General features: G+C 55.0%; 1 protein-coding gene across 1 annotated transcript; it reads left to right on the plus strand.

The window, feature by feature from the left end:
* Positions 1-12,303: 12,303 nt before the first annotated feature.
* On the plus strand, positions 12,304-24,064 carry LOC309597054 (BPI fold-containing family B member 4-like; the record flags this gene model as incomplete). The annotated part of the gene is made up of 17 exons (XM_082325951.1): positions 12,304-12,331; positions 13,017-13,115; positions 13,785-13,914; positions 14,679-14,793; positions 15,313-15,417; positions 15,677-15,832; positions 17,270-17,333; positions 17,744-17,807; positions 18,259-18,350; positions 19,396-19,569; positions 20,346-20,399; positions 20,628-20,795; positions 20,906-20,973; positions 22,357-22,399; positions 22,926-22,989; positions 23,357-23,433; positions 24,041-24,064. The coding sequence occupies exons 3-17, from the start codon at positions 13,803-13,805 to the stop codon at positions 24,062-24,064; spliced, it is 1,380 nt and encodes a 459-aa protein (XP_082182077.1). The 5' UTR covers positions 12,304-12,331; positions 13,017-13,115; positions 13,785-13,802.
* Positions 24,065-25,025: the final 961 nt, after the last annotated feature.

Below are 25,025 nucleotides of genomic sequence, written 5' to 3' on the forward strand. Positions count from 1 at the left end.
GCCGCGCAGCGGCTGCCTGCGGGTCCGGTCGCCGAGCGCCGTGGGGAACCCCGCGCCGCCGGGCCGTACTGCGACGTGGTGAGCGCTCCAGCCGGCGTCCGTGCTGCTGCCGGGCATCGTCGGCAAAGTCTCTGTAGATAACGTCCGTCCTCGTCAAAACCTGCGCGAGGCGGTCGTGCTGTTTGCCTTTCCCTCTGGGCACAGCACGAGCGGGGGCTCTCCCGGTCCACGAGTGATCAGCAGGGACGGCAAAATTCCTGCTCAGCCCGGTCGGTGCCTGCCTGCTCTGGTCCGGCTCTTCAGCTCGTGCGCAGCGCTGGTCCCAGCCGGCGTGCTTGGCCCAGCCCTCCAGGGCTTTATCCCTGGTCCGCCGGGCTGAGTGTAAAACTAAGGCTTTGCTTCCAACAGAGGTTTCGGAGGCTCCGTTCCTAACGACAAGCAAAGCACGTTGCTACTCAGAAGTAAAGGCACCCTGCGAGTCGGGATATTCTTCCTGCTCATGCAGCTATCCAGAAATGGCAGATACGGATTATATGACTTGAATGCTACGCTGTTTATGATGTGTGTTCAGTCACCTAAATCATGTTGGCAGTGTTTGAGCTTTGCCTGGATAATTGATTCAAATGTAAATGGAATGAATAATTCCTTTACAGCTAAAATACGCCCTCTTTTTACCTTGATTATTTTTTTTCTTTTTGGTGAATGGCATAGAAAACAGGTAGTTATAGTCTCATAAATAGATATTTGACTGTTTTGTAGGAGGGCAGGTAAAATGAGGTTGGTACAGTCTGCTTTGAAATGCTTCACTATTTTGTTTATTGAATTACCTGTTTATAACTTGGCTTCTGTACTTCTGGTCCATAATCTGCTCGTGGAAATGTTTGTGCCGCTCTCCAATGGCAAGGCCGGGTGGTTAGTTAGTTCTTTAAGTGCATATTAGTCGAGGGCAAAGTATCAGAGAAATTTTTTTTTTTTTGGTAGCTGTGTGAGTGGAACGTTGTGGTGAACGTGTGCCCCGCTGGCATCAAAGGTTCCTTTGGCTGGGAGCCTGCACGGAGGGACTGGAACCGGCGTCGGGACAAGCCTTCCGAGCACTGTGTGGGCGCTTCGAGCTGTTTCTTCCTTCGGGCGTCCCTGGTGTTTCATCAGGGGCAGGGCTAACGCTAACCACAAGCCACCAAGGCAATGCGGTTTGAGCCTTCCTCCCAGCCCGGTTCTGTTCCACCGGCAGTTCCACAGATGCCAATTCTTGGAGCCGGTGCCTCCTCCGCGCGGTCCGGCGGCCCCTCGCTGCCTTCCCCCGGCCCCTCGGGGACGGCCTTTCCGCTCCGGCAGCGAGCACTCGGCCGGCGCGGGGACCGGGCGCCTGGCGTTCCTCGGCTATAAATACCCGGGCGTTTTTCACGTCGCGGGGCAGGAACCCCAGTGCTGCTATGCCGGGCACTTGCTGCCTTGTCAGGATTTTGCTCTGCCCTCGTCAGCTCTTCCCTTTGCTCTGGCATTCAGATAACTGAAATACCCAAACGGATCACCTCTGCCCGTTGGGGCCGTCACTTCTTGCTGCCAGCTATCGCTTTCAGGCCCTTCAGAGGGAGGCGGCAGCGCTCTGCGGCGCATGGGAAACCACCGTCTGCCTCCCCTGGCTTTGCTCTCGCAGGAGCTGGGGCCCTCCGGAGCGTAATACCCTTGACACGGGTTACCGGTCGCTGCGGTGTTCCCTGTGTCCTCACGTCTGTGTAAATGTCCAGACATCTTTCGAATGTAATTAACTTCTTGGCTTCAGCGATGGCCTTTGGCAGAATACCCCATGTTTGAATCGCCAATGTGAAAATACATTTCCTCCTGCCGGCTCTCCAAAAGCCAAAAATCCCTGCTTTGGCTGCTTATGCCGCAGTCCTGTTTGCTGGAGGTCTTGTGCTTCTGTGATTTCTTTTTCTTTATTTTACTTCTGCCCCTGCTTATCCCACCACGGTGCAGGGGCTGGCTGTTCTGGGACAACCGGTGCGGCAGGGCAGCGGCCTGGGTGTGCGACGGCATCGTGCCGCAGTGGGACTGCGGTGCCGGGAGGTGCCGCCTGTGCCGCTTCCAAGGACGTGGCGAGGTGCCTCTTTCCTTGCCCCCTCCGCCCGTTCCTTGCCCCCGGGCCGTCTCCGGAGGCACGCGAGGCGCCTTCGAGCGCCCAGCGTTCCCTTCGCTCCTTGCTGGGCTGAAAGGGAGGGGATTGCTCCCGCAGTTGCGCAGGAGCCTTGGTTGTGCCCGGCATCCTTGCTGCCAGCTGTGGAGCATCAATATTTATAGATTTTGTTATACAGCTTCTCGCGTGTGCGTTCTGTTTATAGGGGAAAAAATTGCAAATAAAACGGTTCATGCCCAAACTTGCCGCTATCCAGGATCTGAATTTCTCTCTCCCTCTCTCTGCGCTGGGCTGTTATGAATAGGAGATTCTGGGACTGGCTTCAGAGCCTGACTTCGGCTATTTAGAAAACATCCATTCAATAAATCATACGGGGAGCAGCTGCCGCTCTCTGCTGAGCCAAGGCACATCAGATAAAATATTGCTTATTTATTTGGTTGGGTAGAAATAAAGTTGCTGTAGTGGAACATCATTATAGGCTGTTCTTAATTCACCTCAGGGCTGTTTCTAATAGCGGCACACAATTCTCCTGTGACAGTCTGAGTGAATGAGATGGGTGTTTTGATGTCAAGCTGAATGTAAGAAAGGTTTTAGGAATCAAAGCTTTGAAAGAGAAATAACTCCTGTTTGTGCTCTGATGCTGGGAGAGGTCCCTGGTTCGTTATTAACACGATAGCTATTGAAAGTCCTGACACTTGTTCCTTGGGGACTTGGAGCAATTCGAGCCATGAAATACCGCTTCAGCTCAGCCTTTCGCAAGCCGCCGCGTGTTGGGAAAGCCAAAGGTGGCCCTGATAGCTCGTGGAGGCACCCGGGGCTGGCATTAACTTCGTAATATGTCTTTGATTTTTCAGCTGCGTGGCAACAGGGAAACCCGCTCGTGCCCAGCTCTGGGCTCACAGCAGATAGCGGCTTTTGTCCAAGCAGCGAGGCTCGCGGAAAGCTCTCCAACGCGTTTCAATTCAGGCTCGCTGCTTCGCGCAAATGTCATCAGCGTGGTATTCAGCAGTGGGGCCGTGGCATCCGTAGGCATGTTGCCAGCTGGTCTGAAAAGATGCCGTTACTTTAAAAAAGGGGAAAAAAAGGGAAGGGGCAGGAAGACAGAGCGTTGCAGCGGAGGGCTGGGTGCATGTTTGCTTTGACAAGGAACAGGAATCTAATCAGGACCCTGCTTTTCTCCTTAGAAAATTAAATCTCAAAATGTCTTATCCCCTCCTTGCATAACGGCTTGGTGAAAACAAGTGAGAACGGTGTGGCTCCGCAGCCGTTGCCGCACCGCGGGCAAGACAGACCCGCCGCGACTGTGCGCGTGCGTTATATCTTTAAGTGTCCCGTCACCTGCGCGAGGAGCGGGCGTTTCACGCTCCTCCCGGGCGCGGGGCGCAGAAGGGGGTCGCATATCCCGCTCCGCCACAGCGCCGCGCCTTCGCCCTTGCTTGGCCTAATTATTCTCTATAAAACAGAGGTAACTGGCGGAAAACGTATGGCTGCTCCAGCTTCCAGAAAAGCAGCTTGCGTTGCTGAGAGCGATAAAGCCAATAACGCAACAGCAGCGCCCGCGTTCCTCCGTGCCGAATTGCATTTCGGCTGACAAAACAGATGCTCTTTGTTGCAGCTGCGGCGCGGGCGCTGCCCTCGCTGCCGGCGGGGTTTAGCGAAGGCAGCGCCGTGCCCCGAAGCGCTGGGGCTTTGATCGCAAGCCTCCTCGCCGCCGGGTCCGGCGGGCGCGGTGCGGCGGGCACGCAGAGGAGGCGGTGCGAGTGCCAGGATGCTCGTGGTTCCTGAGGCAAGCGGCACCGGGAGAAAATGATTTACAAGTCGCTCGTCTTAGAGTCGGAGCCTGAGCAGCGCGGCCGTGTTTCCCAGGCAGCAATATTGCTGCTGCCTACGGCCATATTAGCCACGGTCCCTCTCCTGCCAGCCCAGAGAGCCCCTGCTTAGCAATAACTCCTGCTGAAAAAGAAAAAAGAATTGTATCCTGAAATAGCGGAGATCAGGAGCAGAGCTCTCCTGCTAACTGCTAGAGATGACCTTGATTCTGCGTGTGAGGGTTTCTCGCAATTCAGCGAGAATATTTATTCTGAGCTGCGCGGCACAAGCTCAAAGAATCTCAAGACCTCATTTTCGTCTGAGTAATTTTATATGGAAAATAGGGAAGTAATTTTTTTTTTTTTTTATTCAGACTCTCTGCTCCAAATAAACCTCCGGAGTGCTCATCTCCTGTACATAAAAGTTTCCCAAAATACCAGTGATAAAGCTGTTTGGTTCAGCTCTATTTCCATGCTATCGGTGACTTTGTTAAACAGCAGTTCCCTGCAGATGGCTGTCGCTTTGATGCTAGTTGGTGTACGGCACATTAAAATCCTTAACTTGGTTTCTAAAGTCTCACTAAAAACCCTACTGGGACTTTGATGTTGAGAAGATTCCACTCAAAGTACCCAAGCTCTCTGAAGCTCGCCTGGCGCTATCTCGGAGGCAGACCAGCGAGCGGTTGCCTCGGGCAATAAAATAGCAGTGGCGGCGAAAATGTGTAGTGATTACTTATGGTCTGAGCATCTGCAGTCAGGAGAGGCTGCTGGAAATTACCGGAGCCTGGCCGTGCCTCGAAGAATCCAGTTCTTCATTTCGGAGACAATATTAAGGGCTGCGTGCTGTGGTTCAGCCGTTCCGTTATCTGCGGCGATCCAGCTGAAACGCCGCAGCACAGCGCTCAATTTCATGCACAAATTCCAGTTGTAAGCATCTGTGCCCCCAAATGTTTACAAAGGGTCTCTCTTGCTAAGTGATAGGACGCGAAAGGCAACTGTGGAACCGTATTTAGGCTTTAATTAGTTTTTAACGGTGGCACCTTCTTTGCTGCTACGCGGCTGAGTAACGCGGCGCACTCTCGCGGCGCCGTGGGGCCGCCGGCTCGCAGATGGCGGGGTGGCTCTGCCTGCCCGCGGAGGTGAGCGTGTTGCCGTTGCGTGCGAGCTCCGGCTGCGGAGCTTGTTAGCGGGTGTTGTTAACGGATCGGTCTGCGCTGCTCCAACATTAACAAAGTCTCGTTTTTACTGTGTGAGTGAAATTGGCCTTGAACCAATGTTTTTTTCTTAACTTCACTCCATAGCGTGAAATACGAGGGCCCGGTGTGTGACTCGCTCCGCTGTGCTATATTTGTTTTCTAGGTTGATGCTTAGTTCTTCGCAATGTGTCAGCTGCCGCATCAAATTGTTTTTCAGAGTTAAAGGGGAATTAAATGATCTCCCTTTTTTGTCTGTATTGCGTTTTTGTGCACAGGAATCAACGTGACCCCACTGTGAGTTGTTTCAGAAGAGCGTTATCCCGTGCGTGTCTTTGAAATCATTTTCTGCTAACGTCCCCAGCCGTTTTACCCTCGGTTCCAGCTCTGACAGCGTCAGCAGCAGCGCTCCAGCCCTGCGTTGAATGGCACCAGGCTGCAGCAGAGCTCTCCTGCCGCTGCTCTGCGCTGCTCCCGTCCACCCCTCCCTGCTGCGGGCGGTGCAGGGTTCAAGCGCTGGGGGGAGGTGGGGGTCCCCGCCCCGCGCCGGGGGTCCCTGCCCCGCGGGGCCGCTGCGGGGTGCGCCGCCGCACGCCGCCAGCAGGGGGCGGTACAACCCAAGCCGCGCCGCACGCCGCAGCGCCCCGGGCCGGAGCGGAGCCGCGCCGCGCCGCCCGCTGCCCGCCGCGCTGCCAGTTCGAGCCTCGCCCCGCCGGTTCGAGCCGCCGGCTGCCGGTTCGAGCCTCGCCCCGCCGGCTCCGCGGCGCCGGCCCTGGCTGCTCCGGCCGCGCCGGCCCCGCGCCGGGTGTGCCCGGGGCCATCTGCCCGCCCCCCGCGCCCGGCGTGGCCCCGGGGGCCTCTCCCTTGTGCTCTTGCCCGCCGCGGTGCGCGGCTGTTTCACCAGCCTCGGGGGCCCCTCCGGGGCGGGGCGGGGGCGGCTCGCCCCCAGGCCGGGGCGAGGGCTGGGCAGCGCGGGCCCGGCTCCGCTCCGGGCCCCGCCGGCCCCGTGGGGCGAGGAAACGCGGCTGCTTCTGGCCGCCGTGCGCTTGGTTCCCGCTCCGGGAGATGAGGTCCTCGCCCGTTTTTTGCATGGAAATTGCCCTTCAGTTTGGGAGCAGGGAACCGAGGGAAGACGCGTATGAGATCTGTAGCGTCTCCGCGGCGCGTAGGAGCTGGGCCGGGGATGGGCGCTCAGAATTCTCCGCAGCAGATGTAGGGATGCCGAGGCACAGGGGCCGGAGGCCGGACAGCTGCCGGCGGGGCCACATCCTTCACCCTCCCGGCCCGCGCCGGGTTCTCCATCCTCTGATGCCTCTTCGTCGTCTCCTTTCAGTGCCGCGCTGGTGTTCTGAGGCTTCTGCCCCGGGACAGAACCCGCGTAGCGACCGACGCCGGCCTGACCGCGGAAGGGGAATAGCGCGTGGGTGAGTTAGACCTCGCTCCTGCTCGTCAGGATAACGAACTCATTAGCAAGGTTTGTTTAACGTGAACTCGCTCTCTTGCTTCAGCTGCGGTTTCTTTCGAGCAGTTGGTATCCTCGTGGAAATGAGCACTTATTTACATAACGCCGACTCCAAACCCCGAGTGCTTGTAGGGGCTGTAATTTATCCCCCGAGGGATCCTGGACGAAGCGTGGCGCTGATTCTGCCGCCTGCGCTGCTGCTGTGTCCAGAGAGACCCCGCCAAGTCTCTATTAAAAGCTGAGAATAAGACAGAAAGTCTAAAATCTTTGCTTACAGAAGACGTATGTGCGTAATATAAGGCTGCTGCTAATTCTTCCCCGGGATTAATAGAGACAATCAAGGACAATTTCACTCAATCTTGCTTTTCTTTTTGTAAAGCAAAGCTTCCCCAAACCTGAGGCAAGACAGAAACATGGCTTCGAGTCCGTGTTCCTCTCCTTCAGTCAAATGGAAATAGCTGTCTTTATTTAAAAAGTCTCTGTTGGCACCACAGTGCCGACAGTTTCTGAGACAATGAAATGGACAGAAATCCATTTTCCAGGCTGGAAGGAAGACAAAAAATAAATTGGAAGAATGAAGAGTGAGGAGGAATTGAGGCGTTCACAGCGCTCGCAGTGCGAGTGATTGGAAGTGATGGGATGAAGGCAGGAAAGGGATTCATTTGGTTAAAATACAGGACGAGATTTGACTTTGAGGTGGGCGTCGCGTCGCTGAGAAACGCGCGCTGCCGTGTCTCTGCCGGGCGGGCGCGGACGCACGCGGTGCCAGCGCGGATGCACGCGGTGCCAGCGCGGACGCACGCGGCCCTTTGGCCGCGCGGCCCAAAGGTGGGGCAGCGAGCCCACGCGCCCCGGGGCCTTTCGCTGGGGGCTGCCGGCAGTCCCGCGGGGAGGCTACAGACGCTTCCGTTGACCTGACCAGGCCTTTGGACATCGGGTGGCTTGTGGCAAGCGGCCGAGCTTGCCTTGTGTGGGGCTGGGTGAAAAAGGATGCCCCGGGGAAACCTGGAACGTGCCAGACCTGAAAACATCAAGATGCAAGAAGTCCACCCAGAAGGATGCTCAGGGCGGCACTTGGGCTTCAACTCGGTCTGTGCAGCTGACGGACAGACCCTGGCAGCCGTCCCGAGGGGCCTGGGCAGGCTGGAGAGGTGGGCCCCCGGGTACCGCATGGGTTCAACAAGGCCAAGGGCAGGGTCCTGCACCGGGGTCTGGGCAACCCCCGGTGTCAGCAGAGGCTGGGGGATGGAGGGGTGGAGAGCAGCCCTGAGGAGAGGGACTTGGGGGTGCTGGTAGACGAACAGCTGGCCATGGGCCGGCAACGTGCGCTGGCAGCCCAGCAAGCCAAGCGTCTCCTGGGCTGCATCCCCCGCAGCGTGGGCAGCGGGGCGAGGGGGGGATTCTGCCCCTCTGCCCCGCTCTGGGGAGACCCCCTGGAGCCCCGCGTCCAGCTCGGGGGTCCTCAGCACGGGAAGGACATGGAGCTGTGGGAGCGGGGCCAGGGGAGGCCTCTGAAATGCTCCGAGGGTGGCCCAGCTCTGCTGTGGGGACAGGCCGAGAGCTGGGGGGGTTCAGCCTGGGGAGGGGGCTGTGGGCAGACCTCACTGCGGCCTCTCAGTGCTTAACGGGGGCCGACAAGAAAGGGGGGGACAGGCTTTTTAGCAGGGCCAGTAGCGATAGGGCAAGGGGGGATGGTTTTAAACTAAAGGAGGGGAGATGCAGACTGGATATAAGGGAGAAATTTTTAATGCTGAGGGTGGTGAGACACTGGCCCAGGTTGCCCAGGGCGGTGGGCGATGCCCCATCCCTGGACACGTGCAAGGCCAGGCTGGACGGGGCTGTGAGCAGCCTGACCTGGCTGCAGGTGTCCCTGCCCGTGGCAGGGGATGGACGGGATGGCCTTTGAGGGTCCCTTCCGTCCCACACCATTCTGTGATTCTGTGAAAATATTGCAAAACTCGGTGAAACCAGCGCCTGCCTGAAGCCGCCGGGGAGGGATTTGCAGGGCTTTCCTGCCTGCTGTGGCCCGCTTCCCCCGCGAGTCCTTTGGCCAGCGCTGCTTTCAGCATCGCGTTGTGGAGCTCTGATGTCTTGGTGAGGCCAGAAGACGTCTGCAGAATCGCCTCCAGTTTTGCACTGCAGCACGTCACCTCGCGTCTGGCTGATGAAGTTTCTCCCTTTTTTGTGGCCGGTAACGTTACGCTCATTCTACTTCAGTTCACACCTCGGAAGCAGAAAGTTTCCTGTCTATAAAATTGCTGGAGACATTGATTTGTTGTTATCTTGTGGCAGCGATTTTCCTCTGCCTTGCTGTTTATGCTCGGCATTGCGGATGCATCCAGAAATCAGTGCTGCTCCTCTCGCTCCTCTTGACGGGCGGCTCCTTAGAGCTGCTGCCCGCGAGTCTCGTCTTCTCCCTGTTTCTCCTGCCTGTGCTCTCGGGCCCTTCCCCAAGATTGCGTCTCTGTTTCTCAAGCTGCCCATGTAGGAAACTGCATGGCTGAGCGATCAGACACGAGTACATCTGGAAGCGATGCTTTTGACGTCTGCCCACGCACGACGCGCCGCGAGCCCCCGGTGCGTGCGCTAAGCGGGCGTCCCGGGTCAGCGCAAGCCGGGGATCGCTTTGGCAGGGCTCGCTGCTGCTGTAAAGAGCGATGGGATTAATTAAGCTGCTCTGCCCTCCTGGGCTGCTGACAATGGAAGCCGCTAAACTGACTGTGAACCCGGCAGTGGGGACTGTGGGTTTCTGACAATCCTGGGCTAAAGTCCAGTCCCAGAACTCGAGGAGGGTTTGATTCCTTCAGTAAAAAGGGTTTCACTAAAACCCTCCAGCTCCTTTCTAGGAGGTTTTAGCTCATGTTTTGACAAATCCTGTTGCTAGAAATTAGCTTTTGAGTCTGGCTGCGGGAGGATTCATCCATCCCAAACCCAACGGGAACACGGGTAACTTTACGCCGACAGATGCTTCGCTAATGCGGCGGTTCTGCTCCGCGTAACTCGGCGCGTTACGCTGGGTTGGGGGGTTCCCTCCTTCCGCTGCTCTGAGCAAGTGCAGAAACAGGAGTGGGAAAAAAATCTCCCCGGAGCGAGGCTGCTTGCAGTGGGGCAGAGCGAATACGGCACCGATTGCCACCTTTCCCTGCGTTCGTTTGCCAGTCTCCTGGATGGCCACTGACCAGCACGCTGGCCCAAGCGTCAGGCCCACGGCAGCGCAAATCCGGCCGTGTTGCCATCGTTGCCGTATTCCCCAGCAAAGCGCCGGGTGGGGAAAGAGTTCATCAAGCCGAACGTCAGCTATTCGGAAACCAGGCTGGCGGTTCACTGCCCGGGTGCAGTCAGTGTTTAAAACTTACTTCACTTTTTCCCCTTCCTTTTCCAGTTTTGTTCTAGCAGCCTCGTTTAGCTTGAGGTTCACAGTGTCGTTTTCCCGCCCGAGTGCTTTCTCCTTTCTCTCGAGCTTCTTTTCGTTGGCATCGGGGAAGCTGCTTCCCGTCGGCGTCTGAACTGAGCGTCCCTGCGGGAGAACGGGCTGAACGTTTGCACAGGGCATCCCTCACAGTGCCATTCACAATCAATTCAGATTTGGGCCTGTCACCTCGAGAGACAGGATTCAGTTTATGTGTCTTCTTACTAAGGAGTTACTCTTTACCCATTAAAGAGGTTTTCCAGGCTGAGATTACTCTTTTCTCTATTCGCCACATAACAATGAAGAAATTTTGTCTTCCTGTAGCCTGCAGACCTCAAAACCACCATTTGTCATCAAAAGGTGGTGGTGTTCTTCAAACTGTGGTGGAAAAATTCTGATTTTTTTTTTTGTTGTTGTTCTTTAATGTTGTTCAACATTTTAGTTTGAGACGTATGCAATTCTCCTAAGTTTTCCCTAGGCTTCTCTGGTTCTGAACATTAGAGAAAAAATATCAGTGAATTGAACCGTATTTAATAAGTTACACTATTTATTTACGGTAATATTACTCTTCTCAAGTTCCTGGTGCAGTTTCACCTGCCGTCTGCCTGCGAGCTCGGGGCGGTTCCGAATGCCAGCGGCTGCGCTGGAGTCCCTTTCCTCCGCGGGTGGTGGTCTTCCCATAAGCCCTTCCACTTGCCGGCATTTGTGTTGTGATAATCTCTTTTAGCATTTCTTGCAATGCTTCATTTTAATATATATTCCCTTGTCACTGCAGAAGGGAATTCAGCCTCCTGGTAAGTGATATCTAAATCACTGCTACAAGGAGAGAATGAAATATAGGTGCGTGAGAGGGCAGCAAAGGATACGACTGAATAAGAAAAACTCGCACAGCAAGAAGAAATATCTACGGCGGAGTATGAAACGTGCCGCTCGCCTTGCAGCTTCTGCTCGCCGCCGTTGGTACAGCGCACGTGCGTCAGGTATGAACGCGGATGTCTGCCTCGTGCCGTTTAACTGCGAGATTATCCGATTTGAGCGCGCAGTCGTGTTGTGCATATGCAACGACTCAGGTGTTTATTGCACATGCAGTCGCGTGTCTGAAACCGTTTGGAAATCTGCTTTTGTACATGCTCAGCAGCTGACTTTTGCCAGCAGCGATATTCCTGTAGCATGTACGAGGCCAGAGCAGAGTCTCCCGAACGCTTCACTGTGGACATTTATGATGACCGCTCGGCCTTGGCCGTTTGGATGAGGGTCTTTGGAAGGGAACAGAAACGGAGAAACACGGATAGGTTGTCCCAGGGCAGTAAAAGTACATTAGGGCAAGCAGCAGAGTCAGCAATAAACACAGTAAGCGTAAATCACCCTGAGACACCTGGGGAGAAGATGGGGAAAGCAAGGCGAGAGCCGGTGGTCGGACGCAGGCACGGCGATGTGCTGGGGAGGGGTCAGCGGCGGGAGGGCCCGCGCTTGCGTGGCTCTGCACCCGTGAAGGGCCTGGGAGTGGGCTGCAGCCTTGCTCCGTGTCTGCTCCCCGCTGACCAAGCACCGCAGCCGCGACCTCGGCGGGCAGCTGCATCTTCCGGGGGAGATGGTTTTTGACTTTGCTCTGCTGCTCCAGCCTCCTCCTCGGGGCTAACTGCATTCCCTGGTTTGGGGACTAGGCTGTCATCAGCACGCCAAATGCAGTCCAGATTGAGTCTGTTAAATAAAATGAGCTCCTGCGGCGTTTCTGTGATGGGGTTGCTTCTTTGAGTCTGAGCCCTCGGAAGCACGTGCTGAAGGACCTTCCTGCGTGGTGGGAGCACTTCGCTGTTACTGCAAGAAGACATATCCCAAGCATCCTAAGGCTATTTCTGCTGCCTTCTCTATTCCTACGGGAAAGCTGGCCCAAAACTCGCCGTGCTGGTGGCAGCTTCAACCTGAACGTATTGGCTTGTGTTTGTTCCTGTGCCAACATTGTCCGTGAGCCCAAGCAGCTCTCCTCCTCCTCCCCAGTATTTTCCCCTCTCCTCTGTTTGTGGAGAACGATCGTATCTCTGCTCGTCTTTGTTCCGCGAGGCCGAGCGCGCCGGCCCCTCACCGGTTTCCCAGTCGTCTCGGCAGCCCTTTGCTGCCCAGTTTCCATCTGAGTCCGTCCCTGTTGAACATGGGTGACCAGACCCGAACAAAGTCCCCAGATAAGATCTTCCCGGGGCTCTGCACAATGGAAACTTCCGCGAAGCCCGGCCAAGGCGTCCACTGAGGGATGAGATTTTCATCCCTGCGGGATGAGATTTTCCTTTGAAATACGTGTTTCTGCTGCCCTCGGCTCATTCAGCTAGCGTAAGTATTGCTTATTCAAAATGATATTTATTGTTGGCTTTATACATTTCATTACAACTTCATTTTTTATAGTCAATTCGTGCTACCCTTTACAGATACACCTGAAATCAATTTGAAGCTTGGTCTTAACAAAGCCAACGTTTATCAGGTTTCTGCAACCTCTCCATGCTGCTTTTTGTCAAGAAAACCTTTCCCATGTTGCATTTGAAACAGGATCGAGCGTTATAAGCCCTGCAGCTCCTTGGGGACTGGGAAAAGTCGATCATTTCCTACTATAAGCCTCCTTGAATCCGTGCCCACGTGCTCTGTGTGCTGCCTTCCCGTACAGGCAGCCCCATCAGCCTCCTGTCAGATTTAAGTGCTTCAGTAATTCTCATGATTTCCTAAAAAGTTGCTTTCCTCAAATCATGGGGATCCCCACTGGGACCACCGCTACAGGGCATCCTTTTGGAAACAGACTGGGGGGGGAAGCGGCATCCGAGTGATCCAGGCCACAAAGGGAAACGGCAACCGGTCAAGTCAGCGGTGACGTTACCTCGTATAAATCACGAGAGGTGGCAGCTGGGTGTTGCTTGCAAAGAGCAAGAGTGGAGAGGGATGCCTGCTCGTGAGACGGGAGGCTGCGAGGAGAAGGTGTGTCTGCTTGGCTGCAGGTTTTATATAAGGGCAACTGCTTCCATCTCAGTTGCAGGAAAAAAAGGGAGGACGGCACAGAGTCTCGAGGACTTGCAGAAGAGCCCGGGCAGACCCAAGAGCCCTCCCCAGCTGGCTGCAGCTGACGCGGGTAATAACATCGTCCGTGCCGCCACGCCTGGGCTGGCGAAGGCTGCGTGCTGGCGGGGAGACGTGCGTGGTGGTAGCGTTATCGCCGTGCAGCTCTGGAAGGACACGCGTAGTGTGCCTGGGCTTTGGCTTCTTTAGGCTGAGGTTTTGCTGTGTGCCAGCTCCTAATCATCTGCCTATGATGTCTGTCATTTCATAATTGAATTTATGTTAAGAATTATTATTTATAACTTTATAGTTAGCTTATTTTTATCACTTGAGCTTTAGTTTATTGCTTTTGAAGTTTAGAAAGAACAAGAGTAATCCTCAGATGCTTCCCTTCGCAAAGACCCGTACCAAAACGCATGTAGCTTCATCTAAGGGACACGGAAATAACGCCTGCTTAAACATCAGCTCAGGGGAAAAGCGGCTTTCTTTTGTGTGACCACGTAGAATATTGGGGGCAAGTCACAAAGGACAAGGAAGGGGCTTTTATTGACCCAGACTTGAAGTCTCTCCATGCATGTGGACATGACAAGGTCCTGCTGCCCCAGGCTCGAGCAGAGTCTTGCTTGAGCTCGATAAAGAGTCGAGGAGGGATTTCTCGCTCGACCTCTTTCCTCGTAAAGGCGCTGGGATCCCTTCTTAAAGGCTTTCCCCCCACGTCTCGCTCTGATGTCTCCCTTGCCAGCAGGGGAGTCTTCTGGAGATGACGATGTTGAAGCTTTTTGGGATCATCTTTTTCTGTGGCCTCCTCTCGCCCTCTCAAGAAGTCTTGTCCGGTCTGTCCTGCGCCGTCAGTCCGGGGGCAATGCAGAACGGTAACTAGAAAACATGAGTTATGTTTGTTTTGAAAGCTGTGTGGGACCATGGTGTGGAGTAAAACCTTCTGAGCGTCTTCGTCTTTATTTTGTAGTTCCTCAGGGCTGCAGACTTTGCTTAGAGCTTCTGACAGCCATCGCGGGGTTCACGGGTCGGGGAGATCTCTCTGCTCCAGAACTGGGACGTGTTTCAGCACCAGCCAGCCAGCCAGAATTTCAGGGCTAGATCTGGCTTTTTGCCTCTTTTTGTCTTAGTTTCTCATTTCCATATTGGAGCAGCTCATATTTGACAAACAACTGCTGTGAAGTTTAGCGGCCGTGTTAATATTTGCAATGCTCCAGCAGAAAAAGGAGGCTTGTTGCAAGTTGCTTCTATTTAAAACAAACAGACAAACAAACAAACAAAACAACCCCCTTCACAAAGGGGAAAGAAGCTGTGAGCTGAAGCACAGCTCCCCCTGCGCGGGGTCGCTCTCATTGCTGGTGGTGCACAACCGCACCGTGATCTCCAGGTTGGAGGTCTGGGATGGTCTCCGCTGCTGCCCCTCCTGGTTAAGTCGCTGCGGGCAGCTTTGGTTTGGTGCACGTTGTAAAAATATCGTCCCCTGTGTGGTTTGACTGCACTGCGACAGCTGATGACTTTATGGGGAGTTTTGGGGGGCGGTGGGGCTTTGTTGCGTGACTCCTTTGCCAGGACGGGTCTGACCGAGTGGAGAAGAGGTCATTGCTGCAAGTGCCGGTCCTCAGGCAGAGATGTTTTCCAGTTCTCTCGGATGCCATACTCCAGAACGGGCTTCTCCAGCAGCACCTCCAGGGCCTTGTGCTCCCAAACATCATGGGTGAAGGGGGTCTGCTGAACTCTCCCACCAGCATCACTGGGTAAGTGGAGAGCGCGGGCTTCTCCGGGAGTGCACCTAGAGCAGCAATTCTGAAGCAACAAAAGCTGAGCTGCAGCTGGCACGACTGGCCCGAGTAGTTATCCCCGTTCTACTTTGATACTGAAATTCTGGCCCGACAAACGTTTTCTGTGTGGTAGCAAGGTGGATGGTGAAGTGCGCTGCAGGTTATGGATGCAGATGCAGAGTGACAGCTCTGGTGCTGCCGTTGATATCTGAGATGCTTGGCAGCACTGAGGGAGAGAGGAAGGTGCCACGGAGGGGAAATATTGACTGCTCTATAAAGTTGGCTTCCACCCCAGCCTGGTTCCAGGTTGTCTGCTTGGGGTTTCAGCTGCAGACTCTGTCTCTCATCCTGGAGCTGGTATCTCTTGCTTATAATGCTCCGGCCTCCCGTGGAGGTGGCTGTGGGATGCGGACGCTGTGGTTTCCTCGGTGCCTACAGCTGCTCAGCTGGTAGAAGGTGCTTTTAATTTGTGCCAGCTTGTGCTGTTGTTTGCAGCCTGCACCTTGTCAAGGTTCGGCTCCCCAGGCTGTCAGTGGCGCTGCTGCCAGGAATCGGGGTCCAGCTGACCATCGCCGCGAAGCTGGAGCTCAGCGGCAACTGGTGAGTGCGGTGTTTCGCGGTGGCTCGTAAGGGAAGCTCCTACCCACGGGCTTCCTATGGTGCAATGTTTTGCGTCTTTTATGGATTTCTGGGTGTTTCTTACCTATAATAAAGTCACAGACAGGCGCCAAACGATGGTTTGTGGCGTTTGTAACGAGTTGCGGGAGGTGGAGGTGCAGTTTGTTGCTTCTGGCTTTGCTGAGTTTCTCTGGTTAGAGGCTGAGAGATGGAATCTGTTCAACCCATTTACTTTTTTCAGCTTGGTTGGCCTTCTTTCAGAACTAATTGATATCTTAGTGGATGTGAACATTACTGCAAACATTAAATGCACAAATTTTGAATCGGGCACAGTCCAGGTCGTCATCGAAGACTGCCTCTGCATTCTTGGTGCCATAAAGATCAAGCTCCTTTCTGGGTAAGTGCCTGTGGATTTATGTTTTCCATTGCCTGTAATCCTCTTCTCTTTATCCAGTGATCTCGACAGTCTGCCAGGACGCAGACGGTGCTAAGCTGATACAGAGCCAGGCCTCAGGGAAGTAATTTCTTTCCTCCTGCCAAAGCCAGTCGCTTCAGTGGAACTGGCAAAAAATGTGGTTGTTGGAAGACGAGGGTTAATTTACCCTGTTTGCCTGTGGAAATGGGAAGGTCTGAAGTACGAGGTTTGGTACCTCTTCCAGTGCACTTCCTTCAGACTGAGCTGGCGAACTGGTATCCAAAGGGCAGGAATAACGGGGCAGGAGCGTTCCAGGAGAGCGGCACCGTTGCTTGCCCTGGTTTCGCACTCTGCCTTTGGCTGCGGCACAGGAGGGTGCTGGGCGTGTGGACTTTCGGTCTGCCCGCGGTGGGTGTGTGTAATTCCCTGTGAAGGTCCTCTCTCTTGCTCAGTCCTTATTAAATTCCTGGCAGAAAGAATTTGCTGACTTCACGTATTGATGAATGCAGCCGTAAATTGATCATGGGAAATATTTTCTTTTATTGCTTTTGAATTACTCACTTTTCAGGTTCATTGCATTTCTCCAAATTAATTTTTGCATTATGCATTATATTTCGATCAGTGCAGCAGCTGGTTTGAAAGAGCCTGCGTAAGTGAATAGAGGAACCCGACTCTCCCGCTCTCGGGTCATATTTTAAGCATTAGCAGGATTAAAGCGATGGTGCGGGGGAAGCGAGCTCCTGGGGGTGAGGGGCAGCGTGGATGCATGTGGCTGACCTCACGGCCGTTCCTCAGATGCGTCTATAGGCAGACCTTGGCATAAATAACACGATGCAGTATGAATTCCTGCTGCCTGTGGCTTGCCGAGTGTGGTGCTGCATGTTGTAACTCAATAGTCCAGAAATATATTGATTATTAAAAGCAAATGGCTCTGCGCTGCCTTCAGGCATCACGCATCCCAGAGCGATGTATTATCAGCAGTGTTGAAATGTTACACGGCAGATTTCTCCTCTTGTTACTCCACGTGTAAGTTGTTTGTTTCCAATAACGAGCACGAAGGTATTTCGTAACAACTCCCCCTTCCCTTAACGATAGCACTGATTTAAACACCAGAGGGAGACGACCCAAGTCAGGTTGCGCTGCGAGAGGCTCACTCCTTTCGTGCAATGACGTCTGCGCGCCCCAGGCGCTGAAGCCGTCGCTTTGAGAAATGGGCCCGGTTCTGCCCCGGGGGGGGCGAGCAGCTCCTCGCCCGCCCTGCCGCCTGCGCAGCCCCTGCTCTTGCCCGCGTTAGCTGCAGGTTCCGCGAAGGGATGACGGAGGACGTAGCAGTGTGTAAAATGAAGGCTGGAGACCCTTTGGTCTCCTGTCCTGGAGCTGTGTTTGTAGTGACTGGAGATTTTTTTCTTTCCTTTCCAGCTTACTCTCCCTGTCGGTAAATGAGATAGTGCTTAAGCAGCTGACAGCGACTCTGCCCGGTCTGGTAAGCTTGAAGATTGCTGAAACGCAGAAATATCAGGAACAACGCGCTACGAGGTCACAGCGAGCTGTGCCGTCTTTCTGTGCTGCTTTCCCACGCCACTGGCCCGCGCCGCTCGGCAGGGATGCCGGTGGCCAGCCCGGCTGCTGCCGGCGTGCTTCTGCCTGCCGGGCGACGCCTGAGATATTCCCCAGCTCAAAGCAGTCCCCCGTGGTGCGGTACCGCGGCTCCAGGGATGCTCCGCTGCCCCCCAGTCCTTCCCAGCAGCCCGGCTGCTGCCTGCTGCCCCCCAGCACTCCTGCCCTGGGGATTTAGATTAAAAGGAGCGGGTCTGTTCGGGCTGTGGGGTGACGGCTCGCTGCAGAGGGGTGGCGAGGGGGGTTGAGCAGTCCCATTTCTGCTTTGTGTTGCAGCTGTGTCCAGTAGTCGATATTGTCGTCAACCTTGTGAACATCCAGCTCCTGGGCACTCTCAATGGTGTGTTTTTCCTGGAGGATGAGGTGCTGCTTCCCCGCCTTCCCTGCCGCCCTGCGCTGGCAGCGCCCCTTCCCGCGCCCAGCCCGCGGGCGCCCCGGGGAGGAGCTGCGCTGCTGCCGGACCTCGAGGTTACTGAACCTCGGGTTCGCGCCCACGCAGCCCGAGTGAGCTGCTCGCACCGTGGCCCTCCCTACGCCGTTTTTATACATCCCCCTTGGATTTAGCTTATTATCTCTGATGCTGTTTATGGGCTGTATTCTAAAGGCAGGTCCCACAAAGCTGGATTTGGGGGTGGTTTGCCCATTTTGAGTAGCAGTGAGCACCCCACAGCAGCGCGTGCTCGGGAGCTGGTCTGGGGGTGCAAGGGCTGGCTGGGGGCCCGCGAGCCAGGGCAGGAGTTTGTGTTGCAGCTTATTTCCTGCAGTCGTAACGATCTCTCTTCTCTGTGAAGCGGTGATCCCGGTCGGCACGGCAGGAACGATTCACTACCAGCTGGCCAGCCTGCCCTTTACCTCTGGCTTGTTCCTTGGGTTGGATTTAGATGTAAGTTAACGCTGGGTGCCAGGACTCCGTGAGCACGGCTGCGTCCCTGCGGCTTTCGGACTCTTCACCTCATCCCCTGGGAGCAGTGGTCTTCTTCCAGTACAAGCACATGAAGGAGCTGGGCTAATGACTTGTTCTGGAAACGCTAGCTACATATTTAGATCCTTATCCAAATCACCACTAAGTGACTGTGTGTACTTTTCTTCAAGCCCTCTTTTGCTCTGTTTGCCAACTTATCCTGAGACTGCGCGTCTGCTGTTTGTAACTGCTGGGAAAAGCAGTTTTCGTCCTCTCCCTCGCTCTGCCTGCAGACCGGGTGTTGTTGCTTTTTGCCTTCGCTATTCCGTCTCTGTGGTGGGTGAATGCTAAACCAAGCTGATGGATTTTTTACTGCCGTATCACTGGGGGAAAAAAACCCAGCAAAAACCAAAGAGTACTGTCAAACAGGGGAGCTTAAATAAAAGAAGGTGGCTAGTGAGAACCAACTGGGACGTCAGCAAAGATCAGCAAGGGCTAATAACAAACACTGCCGTCTGTACGATCAGCGGTGCTGCTCTTGCTTTAGTGCAGGTACCTCATCGGGGTCGGTCTTTGCCCCCGCCACCCCCAGATGGTCGGAGCTGGCTCCTTGGCGAGCAGATGGGATCGGTGCAAGCTTGTTGTGGAGCCCGAGGATGGCTGGCCCTCGGCTGGGCGCGGGAGGGAGGGAAGGAAGGCAGGGCTGGGGCCGCTGCGCTGGCAGCACCTTCACCGCTCGTTTGCTCTTGGATTGAAATCTCAAGGATGAACTGAAGCAGTGAGCTGTGATTTGGACAAAGCGTGGTACTAGCTAAGAAGGCCTCAGTTACGCACTCTGGCCTTTATCGGCTCCTTTCGTCTATTAACTATGGAGGGAATTGCTCAGAGCCCAGTGCCTTCCCTAAGCTGCTGGTGAGAGGAGGGCTGTTTCAGCTGGCACAGACCCCGCGCTCTCCGTCTCGAGGATCTGGGCATGCCTCGCGGCTTTGCAGGGTCGCTTTAACGTCCGTGTCGCCTCTCTTTGCAGGGTGCGGTGAAGCAGGTGGGAGGCAGCATCATCCCCCATGACTCGTCCCCCTCTGCTTTGCCTCCGCTGCTGGACAAGCTTCTGGTCTTGGGACTGCGCCAGAGCTTTCTCAATGCAGCCCTGTCCCTCCTGATCCAGATACCGCCGCAGACCTTCACCTGCACGCCAGAAGTCGTGAGTGTAGCGGCAGCCGTATGTCGTGCCAGGGGAGGCGGCAAGGGACACGCGTCAGCGTGACCTTGGCTCTGCTCGGGGAGCAAGCCGTGCATGGCATTCACGGCACGCACAGCCTCTGGCGCTCAGCACGCGGCCGGTCCGGGGCCCACGTGTGCACGTGTTCGCTCGCAGGCGCTCGAGCCCCAGCGCTGCCTTCTCAGAAAGCTGTAATAGCACGCGCAACGATCACCCGTTCTTGTTTCTGTATGGGCACCCCCAGGGATACCTGCTGAAACCAGTTGTGCACTGGTTATGCCATGGACTCCTGGAGGTCTGTAATCTGTTTCAAGGAGTCTTTAAAACGTCACTGAGAAAAGCAACTTCATGCAATGCCATTCTCTAGGCGTATGCATTTTCTGTACCTCCGATCTCTCCTTCCACTGGGAACTATTAGGGGTCTGCAGACTGGCAATGTTGGAGGCCTGTGGGTTACATCTCCTGCCGCTGCTGGTTGCTCTCACCTTAATGACTGACCGGGAATCGCCCAGCAGCTGGGGAGCAACGGGGAAGGCGGCGGGCTCGGGATGCTGCCGTAACGTAGATCTGTGCGTGACTGAGCTGCCCGGGGCTCCGCTGGGGACAGTGAGTGGATGAGGGCTCAGGGACTGGCCCAGGCGTGCGAAGAAGCTGGCTGGGAACAGGGACACGAGTGGGAGAGGGCGGCCCCGGCAGGACGGTGTGGCTGAAATCGGCTGGAGTGCTCATCGGGGCTGCTTGCGCTTTTGTTCCAACAGTTCTCCGGCGCCAGCCATCTGCAAGAAGCCATCGCGACCCTCCTTCCTTCTGGGGTGAGTGACTTCTGCTGGCCCGGGGGTTTGTGTGAACCTCGCCAGGTCCGAGGCCATCCAAGTGATGCTCCTGGACGTGCCGGGGTGGCTTGTCCAAGGTCTGCCTGGCCTCGGGGGGGGCCCTACAGAGTTCTGGGGCTGTGAGAGTCCACCAGAGGCCTGCCCGTCCCCTGCTGGCCAGGGTCTGGGGCGTGGGTAGCCACCTCCGTCTGTCCCCGCTTCCCACAGTGCTCCACTTGCCGCGGGACCAGTCCTCTGAGCATTAAGCTAATTTTGGTTGGAAACCCGCTCATCCTCTTGGAAGAAAACAAAGCCACCGTTGAGCTTTCGGTCATGATTCAGGTGTTCATTAAGCGTTTAGATGGAGACATCCTCAACCTCCTGCTCCTGAAGGCCGTAAGTGTGGATGTAAAGACCTCAAACTGGTGCTGTGTTCAGCCAGCCGCTGACTGGCAGCTGGGATGGGGACGTCTCCACGGGCTGATCCTCTCCCTGTCTGCTTGCAGGACCTCGGTCTAAACGTCCGCGTGTCGATTGCTGGAGGCAGACTGGTGCTGGGGTTGTCCCTGGGCAGGTACGCTGGCCCGCGGGGCTGCTCGAAGCCAAGCCCCCTGCGACGCCCCAGCCTGCTCGCTCCCCTGGGACAGCCCTGGGTGTTCAGCCGTGCCGGGAAACGCCGGCTTTCCCGGAGCTCGGGTTCAGTTTGCTGGGAAGCAGTAGCCAGAAGAGAGCAGGACGAGAGGAAGGGCCGCGATTGCTCAGGGCCGCTCCGAGCGCTGTGGCAGCGTGTCCCGCGGTGGCACAGCGCTGCGGGAGCTGCCCGCGCAGGGCAGAAGGGACGGGAGCCTTGCACAAACACGGCTGCGAGAAAGCCGGGCAGTGCTGCCCTCTTACCGGCTGGTGACGTTCCCTGCGTTGCAACGCCTGGAGCCGCTAACTTGAAATGTTTTTCAATGTCTGTAAAACGGACATTTAATTTCGTGAATCTGAGAATTTCCTGCCTGGCTGATGGCGGGAGGCGGGCAGGTATTGCAGGCGCTCGGGAAACGTTACAGCAGTGGGAAAGTTTTAGGAGACTGGAGGAAAAGTCTGTGTCCGTTTTATAACAAGGAGAAATGAGGTAACCTGAATGATTGTGAGACTGTCAGCTTGACTTTGAGCCTGGGCAGTAGTTCGAAATGTCTGATACTGGACATGAGTGATAAAGGAGTAAAGGCAAGTGCTGTCATTAATGCCAGTCAAGGTATGATTAAAGATTGGAAAGCATTCCTTCTAGGGTGAGGTTTGAGGATTTCAAGCCATTTAGCTTGTCAAAGAGCTAGATTTAGAAGCAACATTGGCATAGCTTGTATGCAGCGATATAGAGAACAGAAATGCATCAAAGGGCTTTTAATTCAATAGACAAAGATATAACAAGATTCAATGGAAGTAGAAAAGAGAAATACAAAGTGGAAATAAAGCATACGTTTTAGCTATGGAGATAGTTGTGTGATTGCAATGACAGATTAGCAGCTGTAGCAAATTCTCCGGAGCTCATGGTCTTTAAATCCGGGCTGGATGCTTCTTCTCGAAGCTCTGCTCTCGGCTAACCAGGAGCTGGCTCCCTTCCCGAGGTGAGCAACGACCTGGGCACGGGAGAGGGGAGGGGACGCCAGGAGCTAGTGTGTGCCCTGCTGCACTGCTGTTCCGTTTACAAGCAAATAAAAACAGGGTGAAGCTTTTAGTGTTGATCTATTGCTTCTATTTTCCTGTTTTCTTTTCTCTCTTGCAAGCGTGGCAGCGCTTGATTTTTGTGTTGCAATATTGCTGATCCCCTTACGGCTGCCTCGCAGGGATCCCTTGCCCACGGGCTGGGTAACGCGGCGCTAGGAGAAGGCAGGGGTCTCGTGGCAGGGGTCTGCGAGCTCTGCCCGGCGTCCTGGTGTCTGACGTGCTGTTTGCTTTACTTTCCCTGCAGCATTTCCCTCTCCTTGGAGTCTTCTGATGTTGGCATCAGTAACGTAAGTCTCCCGTACCAGCCTGAGCTTTACTGGTGGGCAGAGCGCGCTGTGCACTGCGGCTCTCGGAGGGAGGGAGACACGCGGTCGCTGTCTGATGCTGAAACGTGTCCTGGCTGTGATGGATTACGTCTCCTGAGGGTCTTACTTGTTAGCTGCTCTACTTTGTAGGTCGTAGCAATTCTTCTTTTGCTGCTTTTTTTTTTTCCTTCTGCCTTTTCTAATAATGCAAATGTAAAGCCTGAAGTCGGTTTGTTTATTCACCCCTGCTTGGGCAAAGCTTACACAGAGCTCCGGCGGGAATTTTGCCTGGTAGAAGGTTTCCCAAAGGAAGGACCAAATACAAATTGAGGAAGAAAAGTAGATTTGCTTTAAAGAAAAGAGGGACTATTTGTTCTTTTGCTGTCTCAGTGGGAAGTGATTTCCAGTCCCGAGGACTGGCTGCCTTCCACCCACGGTGCCGGGCTCTGCTTGCCGCTGTCGTGTGCCTGGCAGCGCCGCTCACCCGTTTGTTCCCTTTCTGGTTCAGATCTCGAACTTGAAGCCACACTGCAGCAGCCTGCTGGCAGAAACGTTGCTGCCCCTTATCAACGGTAAGGTGACCGGGAGAGCTGCAGCACGGGGAGTGCTTTGATGGAGGAGGGGAGAGGGATGTGTGTGCGTGATTGAAAGCTGTAGCAGGAGAGCTGGAGCAATTAAAGGTCTGCAGCCCCCATTTAGAGGCGGTAGTTAAAAGTCCCAACCTTATTCTTACCCCATCCACCCCAGCTTCAGTCCTAAGGGCCCTGGCAACAGTTAGTGGCAGAGAACACAGGGAAAGCCAAAGCGCGTGGTGCTGCAGCCGTCCGTGCCTCCTGAGCAGCTCTGCTCCCTTCACCCGCCCCGGGAGCAGCTTCATCGCGGGGCGGGAGCTGGGCTCGCCCCTCCGGCGGCGTGTAAGGACCTGTCTGTCCCCTGCAGGCGCTCTGAGCATCGGGATCCCGCTGCCGAACGTGCTGGGCATTCCCTTAATAAAGGTGGATATCCAGATATTAGCGGTAAGTGTCTGGAAGGGCTCTTTCCCCCTGCACGGCACGGGTGCAGCTCGCTGGGCTGTTTCTAGCAGCTGGCTCCCGTAACAGGACCCTGCCCGCGGTGGTTTAGTGCGCAAGAGCTGTAGATTTGAAGCCTTGAAAGGCCAGAAAGGGTTGCTCTGCTGGCCTCCTTCAGGGCAGCAAATGCTGCCGAGTGCTTGGTGCCCGTGAGTATTGTGGATCCAGGTCCGCAAGGAGCAATGTTCAGCCCCTCTGGGCCTGGGCCCCCCGGCCAGGCTGCCGTTCCTGGCTGCCGTTCCTGGCTGGGGAGCTCTGTGGGAGCAGCTCTGATGTGGGCCCAGGGGCTCTCCAAGCCCGACCGAGTGGCACCATTAAAGTGTCTTGAATTGCACCAAATTCCAGCCCTGTGCACCCTGGAGATGTCCCAGAGGAGCTGGGCTATTCTCCGACGCTTCCCAAAGGGTCCTGTGCCCTCCTCGTTAAATATTTGACGTGAGGGGTTTTGCAAGAGGGTTTTCTGTTCCCTGTGCGTCGCTGGCGCGCTGCTGTGACCCAGCGTCCCTCGAAGCCAGGAGGTAACGCGGCCGTGTCGCTCCTCGCGCTTCCGCAGGGCCTGCTGGTGATTCTGGTGTGAGCTGGGAGAGCGAGCGCGGAGGGGCCCTTCTGGGCGGAGAGAGAGGAAGAAAGACCGGCGAGGATGCGACATCGAGACCGGCATTATCTACTTTGCTTTTCTCAACTCCATTCAAGATTCTTGATAACATTTAAGACACTTTAAAGTTAATTGGCTCGTGTGAGTGCTAAGGTACTTGCATAAGCCAAAACCCGATAGGCAGCTCTGTGTACAAATATTTATTTAGAGAAATAAGCACGATTTTGGGCTCGCAGCTATAGCAGTCGCATGTGGTGCGGTAGTGGAATTCTTAAATTTGTTCTGAGGGAAAATTGTTCTTGATATAGTGAAAAAGTGAACTTTTTGCCTATGGCTTTCTAAGCGAATGTCACCATCCTCGTTCAGAAGGGTATGAAGTGCTGAGCGGGAGCTCAGGATACGTTTGGCATCTCACTCTTTTAATAAACGTTGCTCCTTTTTTAGTGCTTGGAATGAGGTTCTGGTCTCTGATGCTTCTCAGGGAGAGTATCTGTCCTGCCTCCTGCTGTGGGATCTGGTTCCTTTGGGACAGCTCAGATTTTGGGTTTCAGTTTGAAACTTTTTCCACTCAAACTTCCTGAGAAAAACCACGCTTGGATTTTTGGTGGCTACTCCTGGCCAGGTAACCCACCGACCAAATGCTGATCCACAAGCAGAAATCAGAATGAAATCAAATTTCCAAAGGCCCTGAAGCATTTCCTAATAGAATCTGGAGGGAAAACTTCATTACCAGATAACTGAGAAGTAGGATAAAACTGGAGCCCCCCCACCTGCAGCGGTCCACGTCTGCTGCGACTGGTGTGACGGTCAGTTGGTCTCTGCACCTCGCAGGGAAAAGGATTCGGGCATTTGTGATTTCAGAAAAACAAATGATTCCGGGTAAAAAGTAAAGAAATCCGAGGTCTTCAATGGCCTCTCAGACACCTGCTTTTCCCAGCACTAG

This window comes from Platalea leucorodia, assembly GCF_965183815.1.
Source record: "Platalea leucorodia genome assembly, chromosome: 13".
Taxonomy (NCBI): Eukaryota; Metazoa; Chordata; class Aves; order Pelecaniformes; family Threskiornithidae; genus Platalea; species Platalea leucorodia.